This window comes from Schistocerca cancellata, chromosome 1 (genome assembly GCF_023864275.1).
Source record: "Schistocerca cancellata isolate TAMUIC-IGC-003103 chromosome 1, iqSchCanc2.1, whole genome shotgun sequence".
Lineage (NCBI taxonomy): Eukaryota > Metazoa > Arthropoda > Insecta > Orthoptera > Acrididae > Schistocerca > Schistocerca cancellata.
Genome location: NC_064626.1, coordinates 652,412,759 through 652,435,936, shown reverse-complemented (window position 1 = coordinate 652,435,936; position 23,178 = coordinate 652,412,759). Strand labels below are relative to the sequence as shown.

Sequence of the window (23,178 nt, the reverse complement as noted above, 5' to 3'; positions counted from 1 at the left end):
CAGGGGGATCTGCCAACCCTTGAGCCAGAACCTTTGAATATGGTTGGAAGTGAGCCACACGAAGAGGGCCCCGTCGTCCCACCACTGGAGCCCGGGACAGAACGCGCGACAAGCCGTTGAACGCCGGATCTCGGTCCACCTCAGGAGGGGCAAGACCCAGTGGTGGGGATGATGGGGAAGGGATGACCACAGGTGAACCAGCCTCCTGAGGAACCGGGCCCGTGAGGGAGGCCGGCTCTCGCCGGGGCATCTCTAACGATGGCGATGCCAGTGCTGGAGCTACTGGAGGCCACCAAGGCTGAGAACCCTCGCAGTGTGGCGGAGTCACAGGTGGGAGGGGCGGTAGTGTCCACTGAGAAAACAGCACAGGTGGTGGCAATGGGGAAGGCAGCACCCGAGGGTTTGGAGGGTGGGTGCCCAAATGTGGACGTAGCTGATATTGGTGACTACGTACCTCCTGGTCCCCCACCTGCAAGGTATAGAGCCGGCGGCGATTGCGGCACAGGACCACCGCCAGTATTCAACGTGGATTGCAACCAAACCCACGTGCCCAGACCGACATACCCGGTGGAAAGCCGGGTACCCCGTTTTGCGAAGACTGGCGAGGACCAGGCCGGAGGAGGTGCAGCAGGGTCCTAGGTTGGCGCCCGTGGAGGAGTTCTGCGGGGCTGCGTACTCCCATCGGTGTGGTCCGGTACGCCGTCAGGAAAAATGTCAACGCTTCCTCCGCAGGAAATTCGTGCACATACTTTTTCATCTGCATCTTAAATCGTCTTCCCAATTCAATTGTGGATGAAACGGGGGAGAGCAAACGTGCCGAATACCGAAGCGCCTACAAAAATCCTGGAAGGTCTGCGAAATGAACCGAGGTCCATAGTGCAATACCAGGGTGACTGGCAGACCTTCCACAGAAAAGATTTTTGCTAGTGCCTGGATTGCAACTTCTGATCTGGTTGAGGAGCAGTGAACCACACATGGGAATCGGGAATAAGCGTCAATGACAATGAGCCAAAAACCATTGAGAAACAGGCCCGCAGAACCTATGTGAACACTTTCCCATGCCTGGGTTGCAGGCAGCCATGAAGAGAACGCTGACCTGCGAGACGCCTGTTGGCTCGCACACTGGGAACAGGCGGCCACCAAGTGCTCAATTTCTCTGTCAATACCAGGCCAGTACACATGTCTGCGAGCCAAGGTTTTAGTACGGGAAACACCCCAGTGCCCCTCATGTAATAACATGAGGACCTCCCTTCGCAAACTTGCAGGAACAACCACGCGAGGAGCTCTATCATTGGTAGCCAGAAGGAGAACTCCTTCCAAGACTAAGAGGCAGTCTCATAGAACAAAATAATTACAAAGAGGGTCTGAGGCCCGGCCTGGAGGTCAGGATGACAACCCCTGCTGAACGAGACAAACTACCTGCCGGAGAACCGGGTCAGCTGCCGTTTCCCTGGTGACTCTAGAACTAGTGATCGGGAAGCCATCAACCGCTCGGTGGGATGCCACATCCAAATGAAAACACATAATCTCCTCCTGATCGAACTTAGGATCCAGGCCCACCGGAAGACGGGAAAGAGTGTCGTCGTTGGCATGCTGCCCAGTAGGGCAAAAATGAATGTCATAATGGTACTTAGAGAGGAACAAGGCCCAGTGCTGCAGTCTGTGGGCCGCCATATCTGGAATCTGAGAGGTGGGGCCAAATAACGATATTAATGGCTTATGGTCAGTGATTAACTGAAACTTCGTGCCATACAAGAAAGGGTGAAACTTGGTAACGGCGTAGACAATGGCCAAAGCCTTTTTTCCACCTGGGAGTAATGGGCCTGCGTGGGACTAAGAGTTTTAGACGCAACCGCTAGTGGCTGCTCGGAGCCATCAGCGTTGCGATGGGCCAGAACTGCCCCCACCCCATACTGCAAAGCATCTGTAGCCAGGACCAATGGCTTATTGGGGTCAAAAGTAGCCGAACAAGGCGCTGACGTGAGGAGGCCCTTCAAGGTGAACGCTCGCTCGCATGCTGGTGACCAATCAAAAGGAACACCTTTGCGCAGAAGGCAGTACAGGGGGTGGGCTATGGTGGAAACCGTGGGAATGAACCGGTGGTAATAGGCAATCTTGCCTAAAAAAGCTTGTAACTCCTTCAGCAAAGCGGGCTGCAGAAAGTTGACGATAGCCTAGACCAAACTTTCTAGCGGCTAGATGCTGTGTTGAGAGATGGTGTAGCCCACATACTCAATGGATGGTTGGAAGAAGTTAGACTTAAGCAGGTTGCAAAGCAGGCCCACAGACCTCAATTTGAGAAAGAGGGTTAGAAGGTTGTGCAAGTGTTCCTCCATGCTGCGGCCTGTGACAATTATGTCGTCCAGGTAATTAATATAATGAGGGATTGTCGACGTGACATGCTCAAGATAACGCTGAAATATCACCGGGGCACTGGATATTCCAAAGGCCAAATGGGGTGTTGATGACCGCCAGCCGTTTGGAGTCCTCATCAAGCGGTATCTGATGATAAGCCTCCGAAAGATCGATTTTCAAGAAACATTAGCCTCCCGCCACGGCGGAGAACAATTCATCAGAACGAGGCAAGGGGTAGGTGTCCACCACCAATTTGGAATTAATGGTGGCCTTGAAATCACCACAAAGATGTAATTTTCCCCGAGGGTTTCCTGTCAATAACGAGGGGCGAAGCCCACTCACTAGAAGAAATGGGAAGAACGACCCCGAGGGTTGTCAGCCGGTCTAGCTCTGCTTTTACCTGAGGGCGGAGAGCCAAGGGGATCTGCCTCGCGCGTAGAAAATGCGGGCAACTTCAACATTAAGTGAGCTTCAAAGTCCAAAACACGCCCCAGGCCCTCCTCAAAGATATCCTGAAAGTCAGAGGTCAAAGATTCCAATGATTGATAGGGAACGTCTTCGGAGACCAACTGTATGGTGTCTGCGATAGAAAAACCGAAAGCTTGAAAGGCATCCGATCCAAAAAGGTTAGCGGAGCTTGCATCACTGACAACAATAAAAGTAAGAGGCTGAGTGACTGATTTGTAAGTAACGTTGGTAGTGAATTGACCCAGTAGGGGAATGAACTGTTTACCATAACCACGTTTACCATAGACGCTGGTAAACTGGCGCCAACGGGGGCGACCCAAGGTCGGAGTAAGTTTGTGCATTCAACAAGGAAACTGCCGCACCCGTATCTACTTGCAGCTTGAATCAGCGCGACCGAACAGACACCTCGATAGACAGTTTGTGTGCCAATACGTCGGGAGTCTGGCCCGATGAAACTTCCTGAATGTCAACGTCCATGTCCTCTGTACCTGCTTCCTGCAATTCTTTTGAGGCTGAGCAGCAAACTTTAGCAATGTGTCCTTTTTTATTACATTTGCGACAAACAGCACAATGCTGGGGGCACTCTGACCGATCATGATGTATATAGCACGATGCACAGGTCGGTAACAGGGGCCGGTGGCCAGAACTCTGTTTACGCGCCGTTCAGGGGCGGCCGTAACAGCCGGATTGTACCGCTCGCACGTCGTCCACCCCAGACGCAGTGGACGCGGCCGCGCCGCCCTGAACCGCCGCGACATCACACCATGCTTCCAACTGTTGACCTGCGGTGTGAGAGACTTCATACGATCGAGCAATGGACAGGACTTCCTCAAGGGAAGGGTCTTCCAACTGCAGGGCCCATTGCCGGACATCCCTATCAGGGGCCGAATGAACAATGATGTCGCGCACCATAACGGGGGCATACGACTCTCGCGACTGCTCCATGACAAAATGACACTTGCGACTAACACCGTGCAGCATAGCGGCCCATGCCCGGTAAGACTGATGGGGCTGTTTCTTGCATTGATAGAACTAGCTGCCACAACATGCGTGCGGCGGCAATAATAGGAAGACAGCAAAGAACACAATGTGTCAAAAGACAAGGACGAGGGTTCCTGCAATGGCGCTAGCTGCCACAAAACTTGATACATCGAGGGAGATATCCAAGACAAGAAAAGAGCATGACATACCTCCGCATCGGCAACATGACATGCCTGAAAATGCTGCCGAAGGCGATGTTCATATGCATCCCAATCCTCCGCCGTCTGGTCATATGGGGGAAAGGGAGGAGGGAATGGCGCTGGAGCAGACTGCATGGAGAGCAACACCGGAAGCACTTGATTCATGGTTGCCATGAGCTCTGTCTGCTGTTCAACCAAAACCCGCACTAAATCCTCCATGCTGTGGATAAGCTGCGAAACTGGAACGACGACGCAACACGCGAAAGAACGACCCTACTCTTTGCCAATTGTGTAGTAACACGATTCACGTTTCTGTCGCACTTCACCTAGTGTAGACCGGGACTGTCTGCTAGGCATGCCCGATGTGAACTGGCTGGGCATGGCCCATGCTGCCTGAGTTGTTGTTGTTCTGCCAGCAGAGGGCGCGGCCGAATTATCGCGTGCCCTCTGGTGAGTGGGACTTTACTTCTGGCAACTACTGTCCGTGATGCGCCATGCCAATGTGCGCATCCCACAATCTTTCTGGTGGCTACTGCAAAGTCTTAAAGACACTTAATATGTTGATTCTTAATATAATCCATTTTGTATTTGTTTCATTAAATCATATGCATTTATTAGAATTATGTCCATGTGCTTAAACACAGACTACTGTTCAAAACCAAAAATTTACTTTGTATTGCTAATTAACAGAACTGAATTTTTTTCTTGCAGACCATATTCAAAATGCACGATAAAGAAAACTCTGGTGTATTCAGTGCTTTTGAGCTGAGACAGGCACTAAATTCTGCAGGTTACAGGTTAAACAACCACATACTGAACATACTGATGCATAGGTATGGAACTGTAGATGGGAAAATAACATTTGATGATTTTATGATGTGTGCTGTCAAGCTAAAAGCGATGATAGGTGAGTATTCAGATAATTTGATCTCGTAATTGTTAGTACCTTTCACAAGGTTTTGAATAAGTATTATTACTGAATACATAGAATTTTTCATTATTTAAAATTGCTTTTGAGTGAGTAGTAGCTTGCTAAACTGAATTGAATTTTTACTATGTTAGACACCTGCAGAAGTCATGCAATGCATTAAGTGTCTTTACAGCTACTATACATACATATACAATAAATTATTAATTGTTGTGGCATTAAATATGTCAGTATATTACTGATACCAATATTAAAACATAAAATAAGTATGCACTATGTTTCTGTTCATCGATGTATCATATCCTAATACTAAAAGTGTAATAAGAAATATAGTATTATCATACCATTTTCTTATTCTCAACTGTAAATTCATCAGTTTTGTAAGTACTTTGTTGTAGTAGATAATGTTGAATTTCTGTTTTGAATTGATCTGGCAGCTCTCTGATACACTGAGGTATGACTTTGAAGTGTGTAGTTGATTTGTTTACAGAATGCTTCTGTTGTTTTTTATAGTCGTAGTGGAATGATACCTGATCTTCTTTGTGCCTGGTATTATAATTATAGCACATGTCTTACTGTTGGCTTCTGCATTAGTTCTCATTCATGTGCATTGCGTACGGCAAATTGTATAAGGGAGACAGAAGTGTAATCTTCAGTTTTCTGAAGCTATGTGTACAATGAGCTTTGGGTATCATGCTACATATTATCACCACTGCCCTCTTTTCAAGTGGTACCATACACTCTATGAATATATATTGGGGCATAATAGACAACTTTCAGCATTGGAATACCAACACAAAGACATACTTTCCTATGGGGAAATACATTGAGGTGACAAGTCATGGGATACCTTCTAATATGTTGGACCTCCTTTTGCCCAATGCAATGCAGCAGCTGATGTGGCATCAATTCAGTGAGTTGTTGGAAGTCCCTTGCAAAAATATTGAGCCACTCTGCCTGTATAATACTGTCCATTATTGTGAAAGTATTTCCAGGCCAGGATTTAGTGCACGAACTGACCTTTTGATTATGTCCCATAAATTTTCAATGGGATTCATGTTGGGCAATCTGGATGACTAAATCATTCACTCTAACTGTCCAAAATGTTCTTCAAACCAACTGTGAACAGTTGTGACCTGGTGACATAGTGCATTGTCACCCATAAAAATTCCATCATTGTTTGGTGGCAAATGAACTCAAAGTAGCTGAACATAACCATTCCCAGTTGATGATCAGTTCAGCTGGATCAGAGCACCCAGTCCATTCCATGGGAACACAGACCACACCATTATGGAGCCACCACCAATGTGCACAATGCCTTATTGATAATCTGGGTCCATGGATTCATGGGAGCTGTGCCACACTCAAACCCTACCATCAGCTCTTACCAACTGAACTCAGGACTCATGTGACCAGGCCACAGATTTCCAGTCATCTGTGGTCCGATCGATATGGCTACAAGCCCAGGACCTTTTGCATACTAAAATGTTCTTTTGAATCAGGCTTGCAGGTTGCATATATTCAGTACATGTCATCAATTTTGCTAGATGATCTGGTCCACATTTTAACATTGTCACATTCAATCCATAAATTTCCCTACTGAAGCTGCTAATTTTTTTAAACACATCAAGCACATTTTGAACCTCAGTCAGTCCAAACTTTCTGGTTGTGTAGTGTTTTCCAAAAAATAATTAAGGCCAGTGACTACATCGTGGGTGTTGATCTTTATTTTTTCCTATGCCTTATCAGTAAAGAAAATCCTCTCTCTCCATATATGCCTTTTGCTGTTACATTCACTGCTGTCTGTCTTCCAGATGGTTTGCATCTTATTGTCAGATAAGGATGTTATTGCATAAGTCTTTTTACTTTAGTTTCGTTTTAAGGCATGGCTGAATCTTTTATACTCATATACATATATTCCTTTTATTACATAAGAGCTGGTAAAGCTACACAAATCACAATACTATTCAGACTCTCCTTAACATGTCTTCAGCATGCACCTTATTAAATCTATTTGTCTTCTTCTCACTTAATATCTTATGAGGTAAGGATATTTTGAAGACGATGACTAGTAGATTATAGAATTTCTTATCAGCTGAAAGTTCTTGTTACACACCGCCTAACACGAAAAGCGAAGCAACCAGGAGAAGAGGGGAAATGAACTGAAACTTCTTGGGCTGAGGGGCATTCGATGTTATTTCAGCGATAACATCATAAAATCAGATGTACGACGAACTTGGCATTATGATCCTGCTTAACAGTATCCCATTGCGCTGCCTCGGTCCTTGATGTATGTACTGATTCACGGGTTGGGAAGGGTGTTATAAAGCTTTTGTATCCTTTCCTGAGGCAAGCTATCCCACAACTGTTGTAACTGGCCCAAAATATTTTGGATACTGGCCACTGGGATGTAGTTGACATGCAAGCTGGTTGTCCCATTATATTGAGACAGATCTGGGTGATCTTGCTTGCCACGGGGGTATCTCACCATCATACAGAAAGTTAATAGTCATGTACCATATATGAATGACATTGTCCTGTTGAAAAGAAAAGGCCCAACAATAGTGTCGCATAAGAGGAAACACACAAGGACAAGATGTATGTGATATACCACTGTGCTGTCAGTGTTCCCTTGATCACCACCAGTTGTGACCTGAAGTCATACCCAATGGCTCCCTACTATCATGCCAGGAATAACACTGTCTGTCTCCAGAACACTGGGAGAATGGGACATCTCCTTATGTCACTGCCATATTTCCCAATGGGGTGGTCATCTGGGATAGTGCAGAACTGCGATTAATTGCTGAACACAGTGACACCATTCATAAGCAGCCCATGCTTCCCCATCACAGCACCACCCCAAATCCAACCATCTGTGCTGTGGTGTTACTGACAGACTACGTATGAGACCTTAATCCCATAGTCCAGCAACTACTAGTCTTCAGCAACTGGTACTGGATGGGATGGAATGGTGTAGAGTCCCTCACTTTTTCTCAGATAAAGACGCAGACATGAAGGGGTTATTATGTGTTTGGTACACAATACAGTGACCCTCCCTTGTGGTGGTCATACTTGGTTGACCAGAACCTCGATGTGAATATACCTACCACTATGCTCCTTTGCAGTCAAACGTAAAGTCACTGTTACATCCAAAGTGTCTCATACATCTCAATGTTGCAGGGCTTGAAAGCCGGCCAAATAGGATTCGACCAGATGGCCAAATGGAGCTAGACACTGAGGCCCCTTTCAAATTCCTTCAGGTGCTGATAATGTTGTCTTATACAATTATGTGATATCTCCATGTTCTTCACAGTGATCACTGAACATGTGATGCTGTCTATGCCCCTTTTGCAGTGTATGATAACAAGCCTGGTAACAACACAAAACATGGACAACAGTAATTCACTCTGGTGGCTGTTCTACCTGTCGTAGAGAATTGCAACTCTATTCATTTATATACGTTACATTCACATTCAGCTGTGTTTTCTGGATGCTTCACTTTTTTTGTCAGGTATTGCATTTGTAGTCACTTACTATCTTCTAAATGGAACAAATGTATTTAGGGTGTGCTCATTTCCCACATGTATTTTCTCCATTATGAACATTAAAACTAATGTTTCTTGTAAGATACATAAGTCTTTGATTATGTCTAACTTCAGATATTTTAATTCAATTGAGACAAATGTATCGTCTGTATGGCTCTGGCTTGTAACCTTTTCATTTTGCTAGTTGTAACATAAAGCCCAAAAGAACGGAATAATTTATTTGCATAAGAGCTATAATTAGTAAGCAACTGGAAGTTTAAAGTAAAAGTGCCACAAATAATTACCCTATATCTATATTTAGTTTCACATACAAACATTAACTTACTAACACACTCATCTTACAGCTGACATGCTGAGTTGCAGACAGGCACGATGAAAAGACAGTTAAACATTTAGCTACCCAACCTAGCATTTCCATTGCTTAGCAATCTCATCTGTTATGTTGCCTTCTGTATTTGATAACTACAGAACCACAACCATGATATTTTAATCTGTTGTCCTATTTGCTGCCATTTCACATAATATTTCAACTGTCAAATGATTAACTTTCTCAAAGGTTTCAAACTTAATCCCCTTTTGTAGATAGATCACACACATCTACGTTGACTTCTAGTTACTGTTTCGTATTTGTAATGCGTGGCTTTTTCCGGGCAGTAGAAGTCTGTCTTAACTAATTTCAAAGGATTCTGACATATTCCACAACAGCCAGTTTATTGGATAATGATTCCACTTTCCTATGGGTAATATTAAAACTTCGATTTATGTGAAACAGATGCACCTGGTAAATAAATGTTAGTCGACTTCATATAATGAGACATATTCTGAAAAAATAAGGCAACTTATCTCAGGAATTTCATACCATACTATGAACTATTGTTTCAAAGTCACTCCCTTTTAGGTTATAGGCTGGTGTATACAGGGTGGTCCCGAATTCATGGTACAAACTTTAATGGTAGGTACAGGACATTGTAACAAGGATTTATTGTATAGGAATGTATAGTCGCAGGTGACGCGGTGAGGCGTAAACAGGGGAAAGAGAAATGGAGTGATCGGTTGGTGTCACTGCCGGTAGAGGGCAGTAGATGAACATGATGTATCGCAGTAGGGACAAGCGCCATTCACAATTGTGCTGCCGTAGACGATGGGTGACTTTACGTATGCAGAAAAAGCAGACATGCATTACATGTACGGCCGTGCAAATGGTAACGCCAGAGCTGCGTTACGAATGTATCGCGCGGAGTATCCTAATCGACGAATGCCGGATCATAGAATTTTTCAACGGTTACATCGTCAACTTTGTGAAACAGGTACGTTCGACGTCAACAGACATGACGCTGGTCGATTAAGAGCTGTACGCACTCCAAGACTGGAAGAACGCATCTTGAACATAGTGGCTGATAGACCCGAGTCAAGCACAAGAACTGTTGCGCGTGACGTACATGTGAGTCATCAGACTGTATGCAGAGTGTTAAATGAAAATCGCTTACACCCCTTCCATTTTCAAAAAGTACAAGCATTGAATCCGGCAGATTATCCTCTTCGCGTGAACTTCTGCCAGTGGTTGTTGCAGCAATGTGCGTTGCAGCCGGATTTCGTAGGTCATGTGCTATTTACAGATGAAGCGACATTTTCACGCGAGGGTGTCTTTAATGCGCACAATTCCCATGTGTGGGCAACAGATAATCCACATGCAACGCGTCCACATGCGTATCAACAACGTTTCGGTATTAATGTGTGGGCTGGTATTGTGAACGACTTTTTGATTGGGCCATACTTACTACCCACGCGACTCTGTGGCGAAAGCTATCGTATTTTTCTGCAAGAAGTGTTACCAGAACTGCTGCAAGATGTTCCGCTCGCCATTCGTAACCGCATGTGGTTTCAGCACGATGGAGCGCCAGCACACTTCAGCACTGCTGTACGGAATTACCTGAATGCCACGTTTGGTGCTAGATGGATTGGGCGTGGTGGACCAGTCCCTTGGCCACCCCGATCTCCTGATTTCTCTTGCCTCGATTACTTTTTATGGGGACATCTTAAGAGTCTTGTTTATGAGACTCCAGTTGACTCAGATGAGGATCTCGTTGCTCGCATATCTGTAGCTGCTGCAGGTGTGCGTGAAATACCAGGCATCTTTGAACGTGTACGCCAATCGCTGCACCGACGCTGTCAAGCATGTATCGCTCATGGTGGACGCAATTTTGAACACTTACTGTAAACATGACACTTGTCAACAACGATTTCAATAAAATCTTTCGTTTTCCTTTCGGCCGTTATTTCCCCTGTTTACGCCTCACCGCGTCACCTGGGACTATACATTCCTATACAATATATCCTTGTTACAATGTCCTGCACCTACCATTAAAGTTTGTACCATGAATTCGGGACCACCCTGTATACTATCCTGTAATGTATATAGGGCTTCATGGACAGCAAATTAAGTTTCTTTGTTTCGTTCATGAGCTGGTCCTTCACTGTTGCAGCAGGTGGAGGTTCTACCCACAATTATGATACAGTAACAATTTGTAAATATAAAAACTGTTTAATTTTCTTTAAGTAAGTCTGTATTACGCATCAAAGATTGCGGCAATACCAAATTCAGCATTTCTGGCTAATTGTAAGCCAGTGTGGCACATGTTAACTTCACAGCATATGGTGTAATATTTAATAATCATTTTCTATACTTCTTTTCTTATCTTGACACTGCTACTACTCATTTTTAATATTCGTTGACACTAAAATTATCTCATTTGATTTTCAAATAGTTCTGATTAACATTTATCATTCTCATTTAAATGTTATGAATAAACCCATTGTCGAAATCACTGCCACTCTCTTGTAGTCCACCATGTTATCTAACAACATCAAACACAAACATACTGTTGAGAAAATGAATTATCTACCCTAAGAAGAACTTCACACTGTTAAGTATTTCATAAATTTAGTTACATAATGAGGGTGCTTTGAGATACATAATGTGTGCTTTGAGATACCATACAATTTTTATACTATTTTTTAGTGTTTCTTATCCAAAAATTTTTATATGGCTGTATATTATTCCAGATGACATAGCACTTCAGAGGATGTAGTCAGCTGTCACATATTAACACTTCTTGAAAGTAGAGCTAATGTCTTTCTTGAATATATATTTTATGGTCTTCTTCTCTTGTTTTAGTATAAGAATCCAACCCGAAAGTTCAGAAGTAGTGAAACAACAAACAAAAATGTACACATGACACTACAGGTTGGTTTAAAATCTCGGAAGGGCATACTGTTAAAGTCAATTTCTGAGTAAAAACTGAAATAAAAGCTCATTATAGTGAAAGGTCTCATGCAGGTTTTGAAAAACCAACTTTTACAAATTTTAGAGCAGGCATTAATTACTGAGATTTTCAAAACTAAACTATACAATTCAAATGTAATTGGATAAATAAAAAATCCACTTGCCAAGCAGTGGAAGGAGAAAATGTGTATAAAAAATATTGAAATTAGCGAGCTTTCAGAGCTACTGGATACCCTTCCTGGCAGAAGGGTTGAAAGGAAAGGAAGAGGGTAAACAAATAGGATTGATGAGGTTTAGGGGATTGGGAGAATTCGGGGAAGTCCACCAGAGCCCCAGATGGGAAGAGACTCGTGGGGTGGGATAAGAAGGCAAGATTGATTGATTTGGGAACTGCACTGGATGAGACTTGAAAACCTGAGAACTTAAAGGTGGAAGAAAGGGTAATACACTTGACAGAGATTACTCACAAAATGATGTGCACGAGTTAATAAGAGCGAGAAGCTAAGTGCATTGTGTGTGGTAGAGGTGGGAAGAATAGAAAGCTAAAAAGTAGTGAAGAAATTACTGCTGACACTGAAGAAGTTAACACAAATTAAGGCGAGGTGGGTAGCGAGAACCAAAGACGTGTTGCAACACTAGCTCCCATTTTCAGAGTTCTGAGAAGCTGGTGTCTGGGGGACAAATCCACATGGCATGTTGGTGAAATGAGCACCAAGGCCACAATTGTCACATTTTAGATCGTGCTCTGCAACAGGATCTTGTGTGTTGCCAATACACACCCTCTGCCTATAATCTTTCATGCTAACTGATAACTTGGTGGTAGTCATGCCAATGTAAAAGGCCCAATAGTTCCTAGATGACAACTGTTACAAGAAGTGTTGTTTCACAGTTACCTCTCCCTTTAATGGTATATACTTTGCCAGTTACAATGCTGGTATATACGTGGCGACAGGAGGGCACATAGGGGCAGTCTTACAGCAGGGAGCTATAGGGTAGGAAAATAGGTGTAGAAGCAATGATTCTGACTAGAATATTGCAGAGATTGAGAGGGCGATGAAAAGCTATTCTAGGTCTAGTGACAAATGTTGGACAGAATGGACCTCATTTTAGGATATGATCTTAGCCTTTTCAAAGTAACTGATTAGTGTATTAATCTATGAGTTTGCTCGAGCGTATTAATCAGCTACTTCAGCAATGCTATGTTTTCCTGAAATCTTGGCCTGAAATAAGATCCACTGTGTTGGAAATATTTCTCACCACACCTAGAATAGCTTTTCATCACTATCGCAATATCCTTATTGGAACCTACACTCATTCTACACCCATTTCCCTACCCTATGGCTTGTAACCCTGTGACTGTCCCTGCTGCAAGACTTGATCTGTGCCCTGTAACTTGCGAACATTTGCTTTCAAAGGGAGAGCCACCTGTGAAAAAACACAGGTCTTGTACCAGCTGTTACGTAAACACTATTGGCCTTTTACATTGGCATGACTACTGCCTAGTTACCAGTTAAGAAGAATAGGAATAGGGAGACATTGTACATTGGCAAAAAACAGTATCATGTCGCAGAGCATCCTGTACATCATCACAGTCGTGACCTCGGCGCCTGTTTCACCACATACGCTATTTGGAGTCTTCCCCCAGACACCAGTTCCTCAGAACTCCACAGGTGGAAACTGGTGTTACATGTCTTTAGTTCTCGCCACCAATTCAACCTTAATTTACATTAATTTCTTCGGCCTCATTATTCCTTTCCGCACTAGGTTTTTCGTGATTTGAAAGTGAAAGATAAAAGTAGCAGTGAGGAATAATCTCAGGAAACATGATGATTGTTGTGACCTTTCTTGGTACTAGTATTGTTTACTAGGCTCCAGAAATTTGGTAAACCATCATTTTTCATTATAGAGTATAAATATGAATGTTAAAAATAATACCTAATTAAATTTAATTGTATGTAACTTGTAGAATTTTCAGAGTACAGAAAAGATCTTGAGGTTGCTGCACTCATATATTGATATATTGATATGGTGAAATTGGTGTGCTTGTCTTATTTGTGTACCAAGTTTCATATTTTTGGCACATGGAAGTAGTTTTGTATTTTTTGATCAATATTGTTTGCTGCAGAAGTGGGCCACGTTAGTGTCCATATCTGGACCTTCCCAATCTCTTAATGTCATTCTCTGGTTGCTTCAAACTCTGTTACTGCATCACAGAAGACTTCATGAATAGTAGAACAGAGACAAGAGAAATAATGTACTAAGCTGTATTCTATATCAATTCCATTCTTCTCCCGTCCCATACTTTACATTGCAATTCCATTCTCTCTCCCTGTTGCCCCTGCCCCCTCTAACAACCCTACCACAACAAAGGTCAAAATTTAATAATAATTGTGGTGTTGCTCACACTGCTAAATACTGCATTTTTGTGCAACAACAAAGTTGTTATATGGCAGGCGTCATTAGAGCACAGTTAATAAAGTCATTTCATGTAATAATGAATAAACTAGGCACTCATCTTTTCATGTTTCCCACACTGGTCTCGTTGTAAAGTCATAGCTCAATCGTCAAAAATCTAGGTGGTGGTGATTCCAAGCTCGGATGCAAAGAGGCCTAGGTTTTATTCTGCTATATTCAAAAGTTTTGTAGATGCGCTTCACAAACCATTCTTGAAGATTAAACCTTTCAGAGTTAGCACAATAGTGATGTAAAAAAAAAAAAAAAAAAAAAAAATCAGCACTCCGAATTTAAGTTACACTTCCTTTTAATTGCTTTTATTGCAATATCACGTAACTCACAAAACATCACTTCACAATACAAAACACTTGAAAACATCTTCCTCACAGTCACTGTTAAAGCTCACATTTTATAAGCTGACTACAATATGCGTCTTTCCAACATGACGTCCAAGACTTGACTTTTTCAAGGTCCGACACTCTAACAACTAACTACTAATCGCTTACGTGCCCAAAAATCAGAGTTAAAATTACGTCAAAGATCATAGTGACAAAAGAAAGAATTCACACAAGAATAATATCATTGCAATATAAACATATCGATGTATCACAAATGAAATCAAATCTGAATGTTGTCTCAGAAATATGTTAAGTAATTAACAGAAACACAGTAGAATATCGCTGGTATAGAGAGGTTGAGTTGAGGTGCTGTAATGGTTACGTAATTCAAGTACCATTACACACCCCACCCCACCCCCCAAACAGGTTCACAACCCTTGTAGGATTTTGTGTGGTGAGCAACCCTGCGCTCCCCTCCCCACCCCCTCCTTTTTGCAGTACTTCTTCCTTTTCTGTGTTGTAATTTTATTCTCTGGCTATGTCTTTTCTCAGACTTATTCTCCAAGACAGATTCTCTGCTGATAACCTAGCTTGCTTGTAGGATGTAGATTCTGACTTATCTCATTGTTCATGTTTTGTACATGACATCATGTTATGATTAACTTCTGTTTGGTCCCCGTACTTGGGTTTCACGTCCACTTCTTCAAATACAGTAAAAAATAAAGGTGAACCATATGGGGAAGGTCATCCAATACCAAGCAAGGTAGCCAGTTCATGTGGGGGGTCATCAGGTACCCTTATGTTAGTAGCCTGCTGACCATGGAGGGATTGTACTATTGATGCCCAAGCTGCCACATCCCTGTCCATGCTGAGGAGTAAGTGCCTGTCAGTCTAGGGAGATAGAGGCTCCAGGCACTGGCCATCAAGCCATGGGAGTATTGCTCTGGCAGGATGGTACCCTTGGCCATGGGAAGAGGCCTTATTTGAAGTATGCAGTTCCACGGCAGACATTTGGTTTAATGAAGTGATCAGTTATGAGCCGGTGGCTGTGAGGCTCCAGTAGACTCTTCAGATAGATAGCAATTCAATGCAGATCATTATAACCTTCAGAACTCTCCCTCCTTGGCCACGCCATGGGAAGATAGTAAAACAAGGACATTTACTCCCCTCAGTTCCTTTTTTGTACCGAACAGATGGAGGGTCCTTTCTTCTGCTAAGCCAGTGTTCTGTGTGAAAAATATTGAAAATGGTTTTTAAAATAATTGAAAAGCCACGATCGCTTCAGTATCGTTTACTAGATGACTGGTTTCAGCACTCTGAAGGTGCCATCATCGGATCTGAAACATGGATTAACATTTATAAAACCATATGGACATCATGGCACATGAGGCAGACCATCTATTTTTATAAATGTTAATCCACGTTTCAGATCTGATGATGGCACCTTCAGATTGCTGAAACCGGTCATCTAGTAAACAATATTGAAGTGATTGTGGCTTTTCAATTATTTTAAAAACAGAGTGATCGCACCACAACACACCATCTGTTCACTGGACAATGTTTTTGGTGAACTGTCTCCCTAAAGTAAGTTAAAAAGTGGTTCCAATTAAGACAGCAAATTCTACCCAGTCCTGGTCGTTAGTATCTCATAAACAACCTGGATATGTACATGTTACCATAAGGTGCCATAAGAACCTAAACATGGTGCTGGATTTCATTTTTCACCAGGGTGTAATGCTGCACACAGATGCACTTGGTTTACCACTGCAATGTGAAGCTTTATTTCTTACCTCCAATACTGTGTTTTAAATGCCAGCAATTCAGGAATGTGTCTTCCTGGTGTATACACAACCTTATTTATGGAGACTATGGCCAGTCACTTTAAGAAAATTCATTCATAAGGTGTGTGGTACCATCTGTCTGTGTCAGTTGTGGAAATGACGGTCATCCCCAGTGTGTGCTGCCCTAATTAATAAATGCAAAATACAAGACTGTTTCCAATCACCTCTCCTTTTGAAGCTCAGAAAAAATACAACTGTTTATATCCTGTCTCCATAATTTCAACTTTTGCCGCTACTGTGGCCCGGTTGTTGGCAGTACCTGACATGTTTACTCCATCAATGTCAGCCTCCAGTAATTGGGGGTTAATTAGACTAATTAGTTTGAATTCAGCTGTGTACATGCTAAGGTCATGTAACGTGTGGTTATAAGCCTTTTGAGTCTACATGACTCACTTCATACACATTGATGATAGCTATTCTGTAGTTGAAATGTAGATCTGCAATAAGGTACAGTTGCAACTGACATTTTTGGTTACATCACAGTTCTGGAGTGGAATAGTTGTAATGGAATCCAACCTAATGACTTTTAAGTGACACCATGGTAAGGATTACTCTCTAATTAAATGCAGTAAGAAGGAATGCTGGGAGCGCTGCATCTCCTTCTTGGGAACGTATACCTCTTCATTCCAGTTGTGTGCAAAGTTCTGTAGTCCTGTGCTGCCAAAGATCAACTTTTCCAGGTTCTCTCCTTTATGAAGGTGTATCTACTGATATGTTAGTTCTTGCTGAACACCTTGCAACCCTCTTTGTGCCATTATCAGTATCCTCTTCTTACCTGGGTATTTTGGGATATGTAAAAATCAAATTGAAGACGTCTCCCTACTCTTTATCCCCCATCATGCTAAATTGTGTAATGAAACTTTCACTGACTGAGAACTCAATCAGGCTATTCACTTGTCACACAATATGGCCCGAGGCCTTCATTAGATTCATAATCAGATGATCCAACATATGAATGTTACTGCAGGACTCCTATCTACTCAGGGTCTTTAACTGTATTTGGCTAGAGGGTGTATCTCCTTTGTAATCATGAAATAGTATCATCCTTCCAATCCTTAAATCAGGCCAAAACCCAATCTCCATCCATCAGCTCCTGACTGATCAGTCTCTCTGCAGACCACTTGAAAGGATGGTAGCCCAATGATTACGCCAGGTTCTTGAGTCACAGGGCTTACTGTCTCCCCATCAGTGTGGTTTCTGGGAGGAACAATGAACAACTGACCAACTGCTTAGGTTGGAAAGAGCAATTCAACAGATGTTTCGTAAATACCAACTTTTGACTTTGATAAGGCACACGACAATGCTTTGCGCCATCATGTTTTACTTACCATCTATAACTGTGGGCTTTTGAGACACCCTACCAATTGTCAGTTTTTATCTCTCCAGTTGTTTTGGGTTGTAGTTAGTACGTCACTCACCCTCCCCATGGGTCCAAGAGAGCTGCATTTCACAGGGATCTGTGCTGAATATTACACTCGCCCTCATTATTATCAATGAGCTAGTTACCTCTGCAGAACAGCGGTAATTGCTGTGCTGTATGTTGACATCTTTTGCATTTGGTATAGGTCCCAGTATGTAGCCTCTGCTGAATGCCAACTCCAAGGTGTCATTCAAAGGGCCTCCACCTAGACCTTCTCTATGGCTTCCAATTATCTCCCATGGAACCATGTGTTTCTATTGTCATACCACAGGACAGCATAACCCAGAACCCTGCTTTGGTTCCCCAGCACTTGGACATGGTGCACAGTCCTGATTTTTGTGCCTTTCTTTAATAAAAAGTTGACATGGCTGCCCCTTATTCACCAACTAGATGCGTGGAAAAGCTAACTGCTCTTTGCTGCCTCGTCATCCCACGATGACCACCACCACCACCACCACCACCACCACCACTATTGGATTTGGTCAGTTGTGAAGTATGAATGCCACTAGTGCTTTCTGAACTAGTCCCCCATATACTCCCCTTGCTGAAGCAGGGATCTTACCTCTTCAGTTCAGATTCACCAACTCGTGCTCACTTAACACAACCACCATTTGACAATTTCCTAATCATTGAACTAACAATTTTTTTTTTTTTTTTTTAATACAAGGGGCTTTGACCATCTGACACCGACCTTCAGATGGGATTGCATGTTGAAATGTGCCTCGAAGACCTCTGACAGGACATGTACCTAACCTCTGTAGTATTTGCTTCTTCTGTCCATCCATTCCCCCCATCAATACTCCCCCGACTGGCACTCACACCCCCCCCCGGTCGGCGCTCCCCCGCCCCCGGTCGGCGCTCCCCCGCCCCCGGTCGGCGCTCCCCCGCCCCCGGTCGGCGCTCCCCCGCCCCCGGTCGGCGCTCCCCCGCCCCCGGTCGGCGCTCCCCCGCCCCCGGTCGGCGCTCCCCCGCCCCCGGTCGGCGCTCCCCCGCCCCCGGTCGGCGCTCCCCCGCCCCCGGTCGGCGCTCCCCCGCCCCCGGTCGGCGCTCCCCCGCCCCCGGTCGGCGCTCCCCCGCCCCCGGTCGGCGCTCCCCCGCCCCCGGTCGGCGCTCCCCCGCCCCCGGTCGGCGCTCCCCCGCCCCCGGTCGGCGCTCCCCCGCCCCCGGTCGGCGCTCCCCCGCCCCCGGTCGGCGCTCCCCCGCCCCCGGTCGGCGCTCCCCCGCCCCCGGTCGGCGCTCCCCCGCCCCCGGTCGGCGCTCCCCCGCCCCCGGTCGGCGCTCCCCCGCCCCCGGTCGGCGCTCCCCCGCCCCCGGTCGGCGCTCCCCCGCCCCCGGTCGGCGCTCCCCCGCCCCCGGTCGGCGCTCCCCCGCCCCCCGGTCGGCGCTCCCCCGCCCCCGGTCGGCGCTCCCCCGCCCCCGGTCGGCGCTCCCCCGCCCCCGGTCGGCGCTCCCCCGCCCCCGGTCGGCGCTCCCCCGCCCCCGGTCGGCGCTCCCCCGCCCCCGGTCGGCGCTCCACCGCCCCCGGTCGGCGCTCCACCGCCCCCGGTCGTTACTGTTTAATGCTTTTTTTTTTACAAGCTGCACTTCATATGCTCACCACCATTAACTTATTATTTTAGGCTTGATGAGAGAAACATAGAAGTGAAAAAATGAGTTTATTTCCCCCAACTGTTGTTACAAGCATATTAGAAATCGGCTTAGTGGATTTATGTACACTGTGTAAAACGTAAATTTGAAAGAAAGTTAAAGTACTACAGTTTCACTTCACGCCCTTTATCAATCTACAGTGTGTAGTGTTTGTGGGACAAAGTATGTACATGATTGGTGTATGCAGTTGTTGTGATTACATCGTGTCAGATTTGAACGGGAAACACTTTAAAATGTGCTATCGTAAAACCCTTTTTCTATTTCTGTGTGACATCTGTCATAGCACATCATCTGCTGTGAAAGTATATTTTCAGCACTTCACAGAATACTTTCACTCCTACCTCCATTCATGTCATTGAAGGGCCATTCCCCCACTCCAGATATCCAGTAGGCGAGCTCATTTTACAGTGTTAGTGTGCTGTGATGACTGTGCTGGCTGCTGGATAACTTAACAAGTTACCAGCCAATAAGAGCTCACTTGCTGGAAATGGATGACATTTTTTCAGTTATGGCCAAGCATATTCTTAAAGACTCAGTGTTTGAAATTAAAAGGTTGTTTATTGACATTGTTGCTGGATACAGTATATCGGAAATATACACCAAAAGATGAGATAGTTATAAGTGGCACAAGAAAAGGTGGTGGCTGTGTCTCTTCATTATGTATTGTCTTGGTCTGAAACACTTCATGTCAAACGCCTTGTTTTTCCATCACCACTGCAACCAAGCAGTAGGTGTATCATAATTGTGTGGTAAAGCAAAATGTTGCAAATTGTGTTGGCAACACCAGTCATGGATTACGTCAACATTTCTTCTCGCACATCTCCCCTCTCCATTCTCCACAATTGCCTAAAATATTCCCTTAACTCCGCAACCACCTGTGCTATGAACCTTTTGGCCTTTGTGTCACTTAAACTCATTCATTCAGTCACGTTGAATGTCAATAGGGAGAAAACGGGATGAAGTCAAGCGAGACGTCGAGTAAGAACTTAGAATTCAGGTAAACCTTACCATGAAGAAATGTAAAATCTGGGAGTTTTTACCATTGATCTTAAGAGTGTTTTACTGGTGCTGTGAGTTTATGGTGGAGAATTGTGAAAAATGTAAAATCAGAGCACGTATTATCGAAGTTCCACTGAATTCCATCCATTTCTCCTGGAATGTATCCATCATTGTGTGTTCCCTGCATATTGATCATACCAAATTAATCTGTAGTTCTGTTATGTAATGAGTTGCTGCCCCCCCCCCCCCCCCTCCTATTGGCTCTCTATGCTAAGCATGATCTTCCAGATTGTCTCCAGTATTGGTGTATGACATATGGATGGTTGAACTGATTCTCAGCTTTCTCTGAATGGTTTTTACTCTTGGATGTAAAGTTTTGGGCTACTTTGGGGGGGGGGGGGGGGGGGGCAGGGTCGTTGGAATTGGAGGATCTCCTGCCACATGCTGGATATGGATGGACCCTCAATGTTGGGTATGGGGCCCCCTGGACTCTACCTCCTCTGCCAGTTGCTTTGAACTCTCTTTTAATTGCTTTTGGATGTGGTTTGCAATTTTTTTCTGCCATACTGTCTTTTACATTACATGACCTTGAGAATTCCTTATTCTTGATACTAGCTGCTGATGAAAGAACTGCTGAACAGGTTTTTATGCTTCCTCTGAGATGGTGAGTGCTGTTCCTATCTTCAACAATTAACTATGACAGATCGCGGTTGATACAGCTGTGGAAAGGATGGCCCTTATCTCGTGCAGAGCCTGGGGGCACTCACCTGGTCCCACATACTTGCTGATATTACTGTTTCTCTCACCTTATTGTATTATTGTCAGTCCAACTGATATACATAGCATTTTCAGTCTCTTCACATGTGTTATCACAAATCTGCCAGTTAGAAGGCATTTTTGATTCTGTAAGTGTCTTTGCACTTAATCATGCTGGCAGGAGTCAGATGTGGTGAGGTTTCTCTTGCCACGAGTGCCCTGGGAGACCCCTTGTCTACTCTGACCTGCGTATCAGCCCAATGTACATACATTTACTTTTCTTTGAATTATTTTCAACTTTGGCCTCAACATTACTATCAATGCCACAATTTTACCACTCCTACATACCTTAATAATTCAATCATATTCTGGCTATCATCATTTTCGTGGGCCTTTGTCCCACTTCAATGCGGGGTCAGCCTTGTTGCTACGGATTTGGCGATTTCAGTGTCGAAGGGTGGCCAGATGCCCTTCCTGTCGCCACCCAGTACCCCCCTCCCGGAACAGAAGTAGTGCACCCCAGCTGTCTGCACTTAGTATAAGCCATGAAATAGTGCGAATGTTTTCAAATGTCTGCCAGCCATGTAACTGAGGCAGCACAGAGGAACAAGCCCAGTATTCACTTAGAGGCCCGCCGACACACCGGCCCTCGTCATCAATCTGCCGGGCGGATTCGATCTGGGGCCAGTGTGTCTACCCAAGTCTAGGAAGCAGCGCATTAGCACCCTTGGCTAACCTGGTGGGTTACTAATTGTGGCATATCCCGTATAGAAATGGTTGTAGCACCTCTGATGCCCCTCTCAGGTTGGTGCCCCAAGCAGCAGCTTGTGCCACTTGTGCCTTAAACTGGCTCTGCTCCCATCAATGATTTACAGATGAGTAGCTGCCTTTGCTCATTTTTCTTTATTTTTCATCCAGAAATTTCTGTTATTTAATGTTCTTTATGCGTTGGTATTCCTAAGAGAATTATCTTCTTTTGGCATTAGTAATTATTGACAATTATTGACAATTTCCACTATTCACCAAAACAGAATCTTGTGTTAAGACAGTACTCTTTCACTTTGTTTCCCGTTTGAATAGTCCTGATTCTATTTCACTAATTCATTGTTTGTGCACTAATTACTGATTAAGGTACACTTTGAAATATTCAAATATGTAGGTAAAAAATGATTTCATATTTCTTTTGTTTTACAGATATGTTCCGTGAAAGAGACCCCAAAGGAACAAACAGTGCGACTTTCTCACTGGAAGAATGGGTTGAGAAGACTATTTATTCCTAAAATGTACTCACTTGAATTTCCTTCTGCTTCTCTAAGAGAACTGTGGAAAAAGTGCAAATTTTTTGTGCTTTGCCACTAAGTATTTGCTTTCATTTCATGTGTCCCACAGGACTGGAGAGAAACAGCTATGTGGGCATGGAATGATGCACTCAGTATTTTTTGTGCAGTTGGCTCACAGACTTGTATATTGCCCATTGAAACACATGTGTTTATTCCTGCTGCTACAGAAAAATATTTTGTACAGTTTTTTATTTTATTAAAATATTTTAAATATTACTTTGTCTTTGTATGTGCTATCATTCAGCAATAGCTGTGTGAAAAGAGCAGATTACTATTATTTTATATACAAAACTTGCTGTGGCAATGAGCATGCAGTATCACAGCGGATCATCCCTCCACACAGTGTTCCATAAACCCAATCATGAAGGTCATGAAGGAGAGCATTCCTGGTTGTGAAATGTGTCAAGTTACACATAAACAGGCAAAAGTAGCCACTGCAGACTACTTCTGTAATGTATATTAACAAATGACTTGTCCTGAACCACTCACAACAATAATTACGTTAAATAAAAGTGGACATCTTGCACCTGTCTGAGGACCACGTAACTGCAAAGTGTTAGCCAAGTTAAACACAAAATATTACACCCCAGCATTTTACTGATATAGAAGTAATATGGGGAAAG

The 23,178-nt window shown here is 44.1% G+C and overlaps 1 protein-coding gene across 4 annotated transcripts in view; it reads left to right on the top strand.

Annotated features, from left to right (window-relative positions):
* The window catches only part of LOC126183439 (calpain-A), a 642,654-nt gene extending 619,883 nt beyond the window's left edge, over positions 1-22,771 (top strand). For all 4 annotated transcript variants that reach the window (XM_049925446.1, XM_049925430.1, XM_049925454.1 and 1 more), the window contains 2 exons: positions 4,716-4,911; positions 22,410-22,771. In XM_049925446.1, coding sequence (XP_049781403.1) covers positions 4,716-4,911; positions 22,410-22,495 — 282 coding nt within the window. In that variant the 3' untranslated portion in view covers positions 22,496-22,771. The remainder of the gene's footprint in view (positions 1-4,715; positions 4,912-22,409) is intronic.
* Positions 22,772-23,178: the final 407 nt, after the last annotated feature.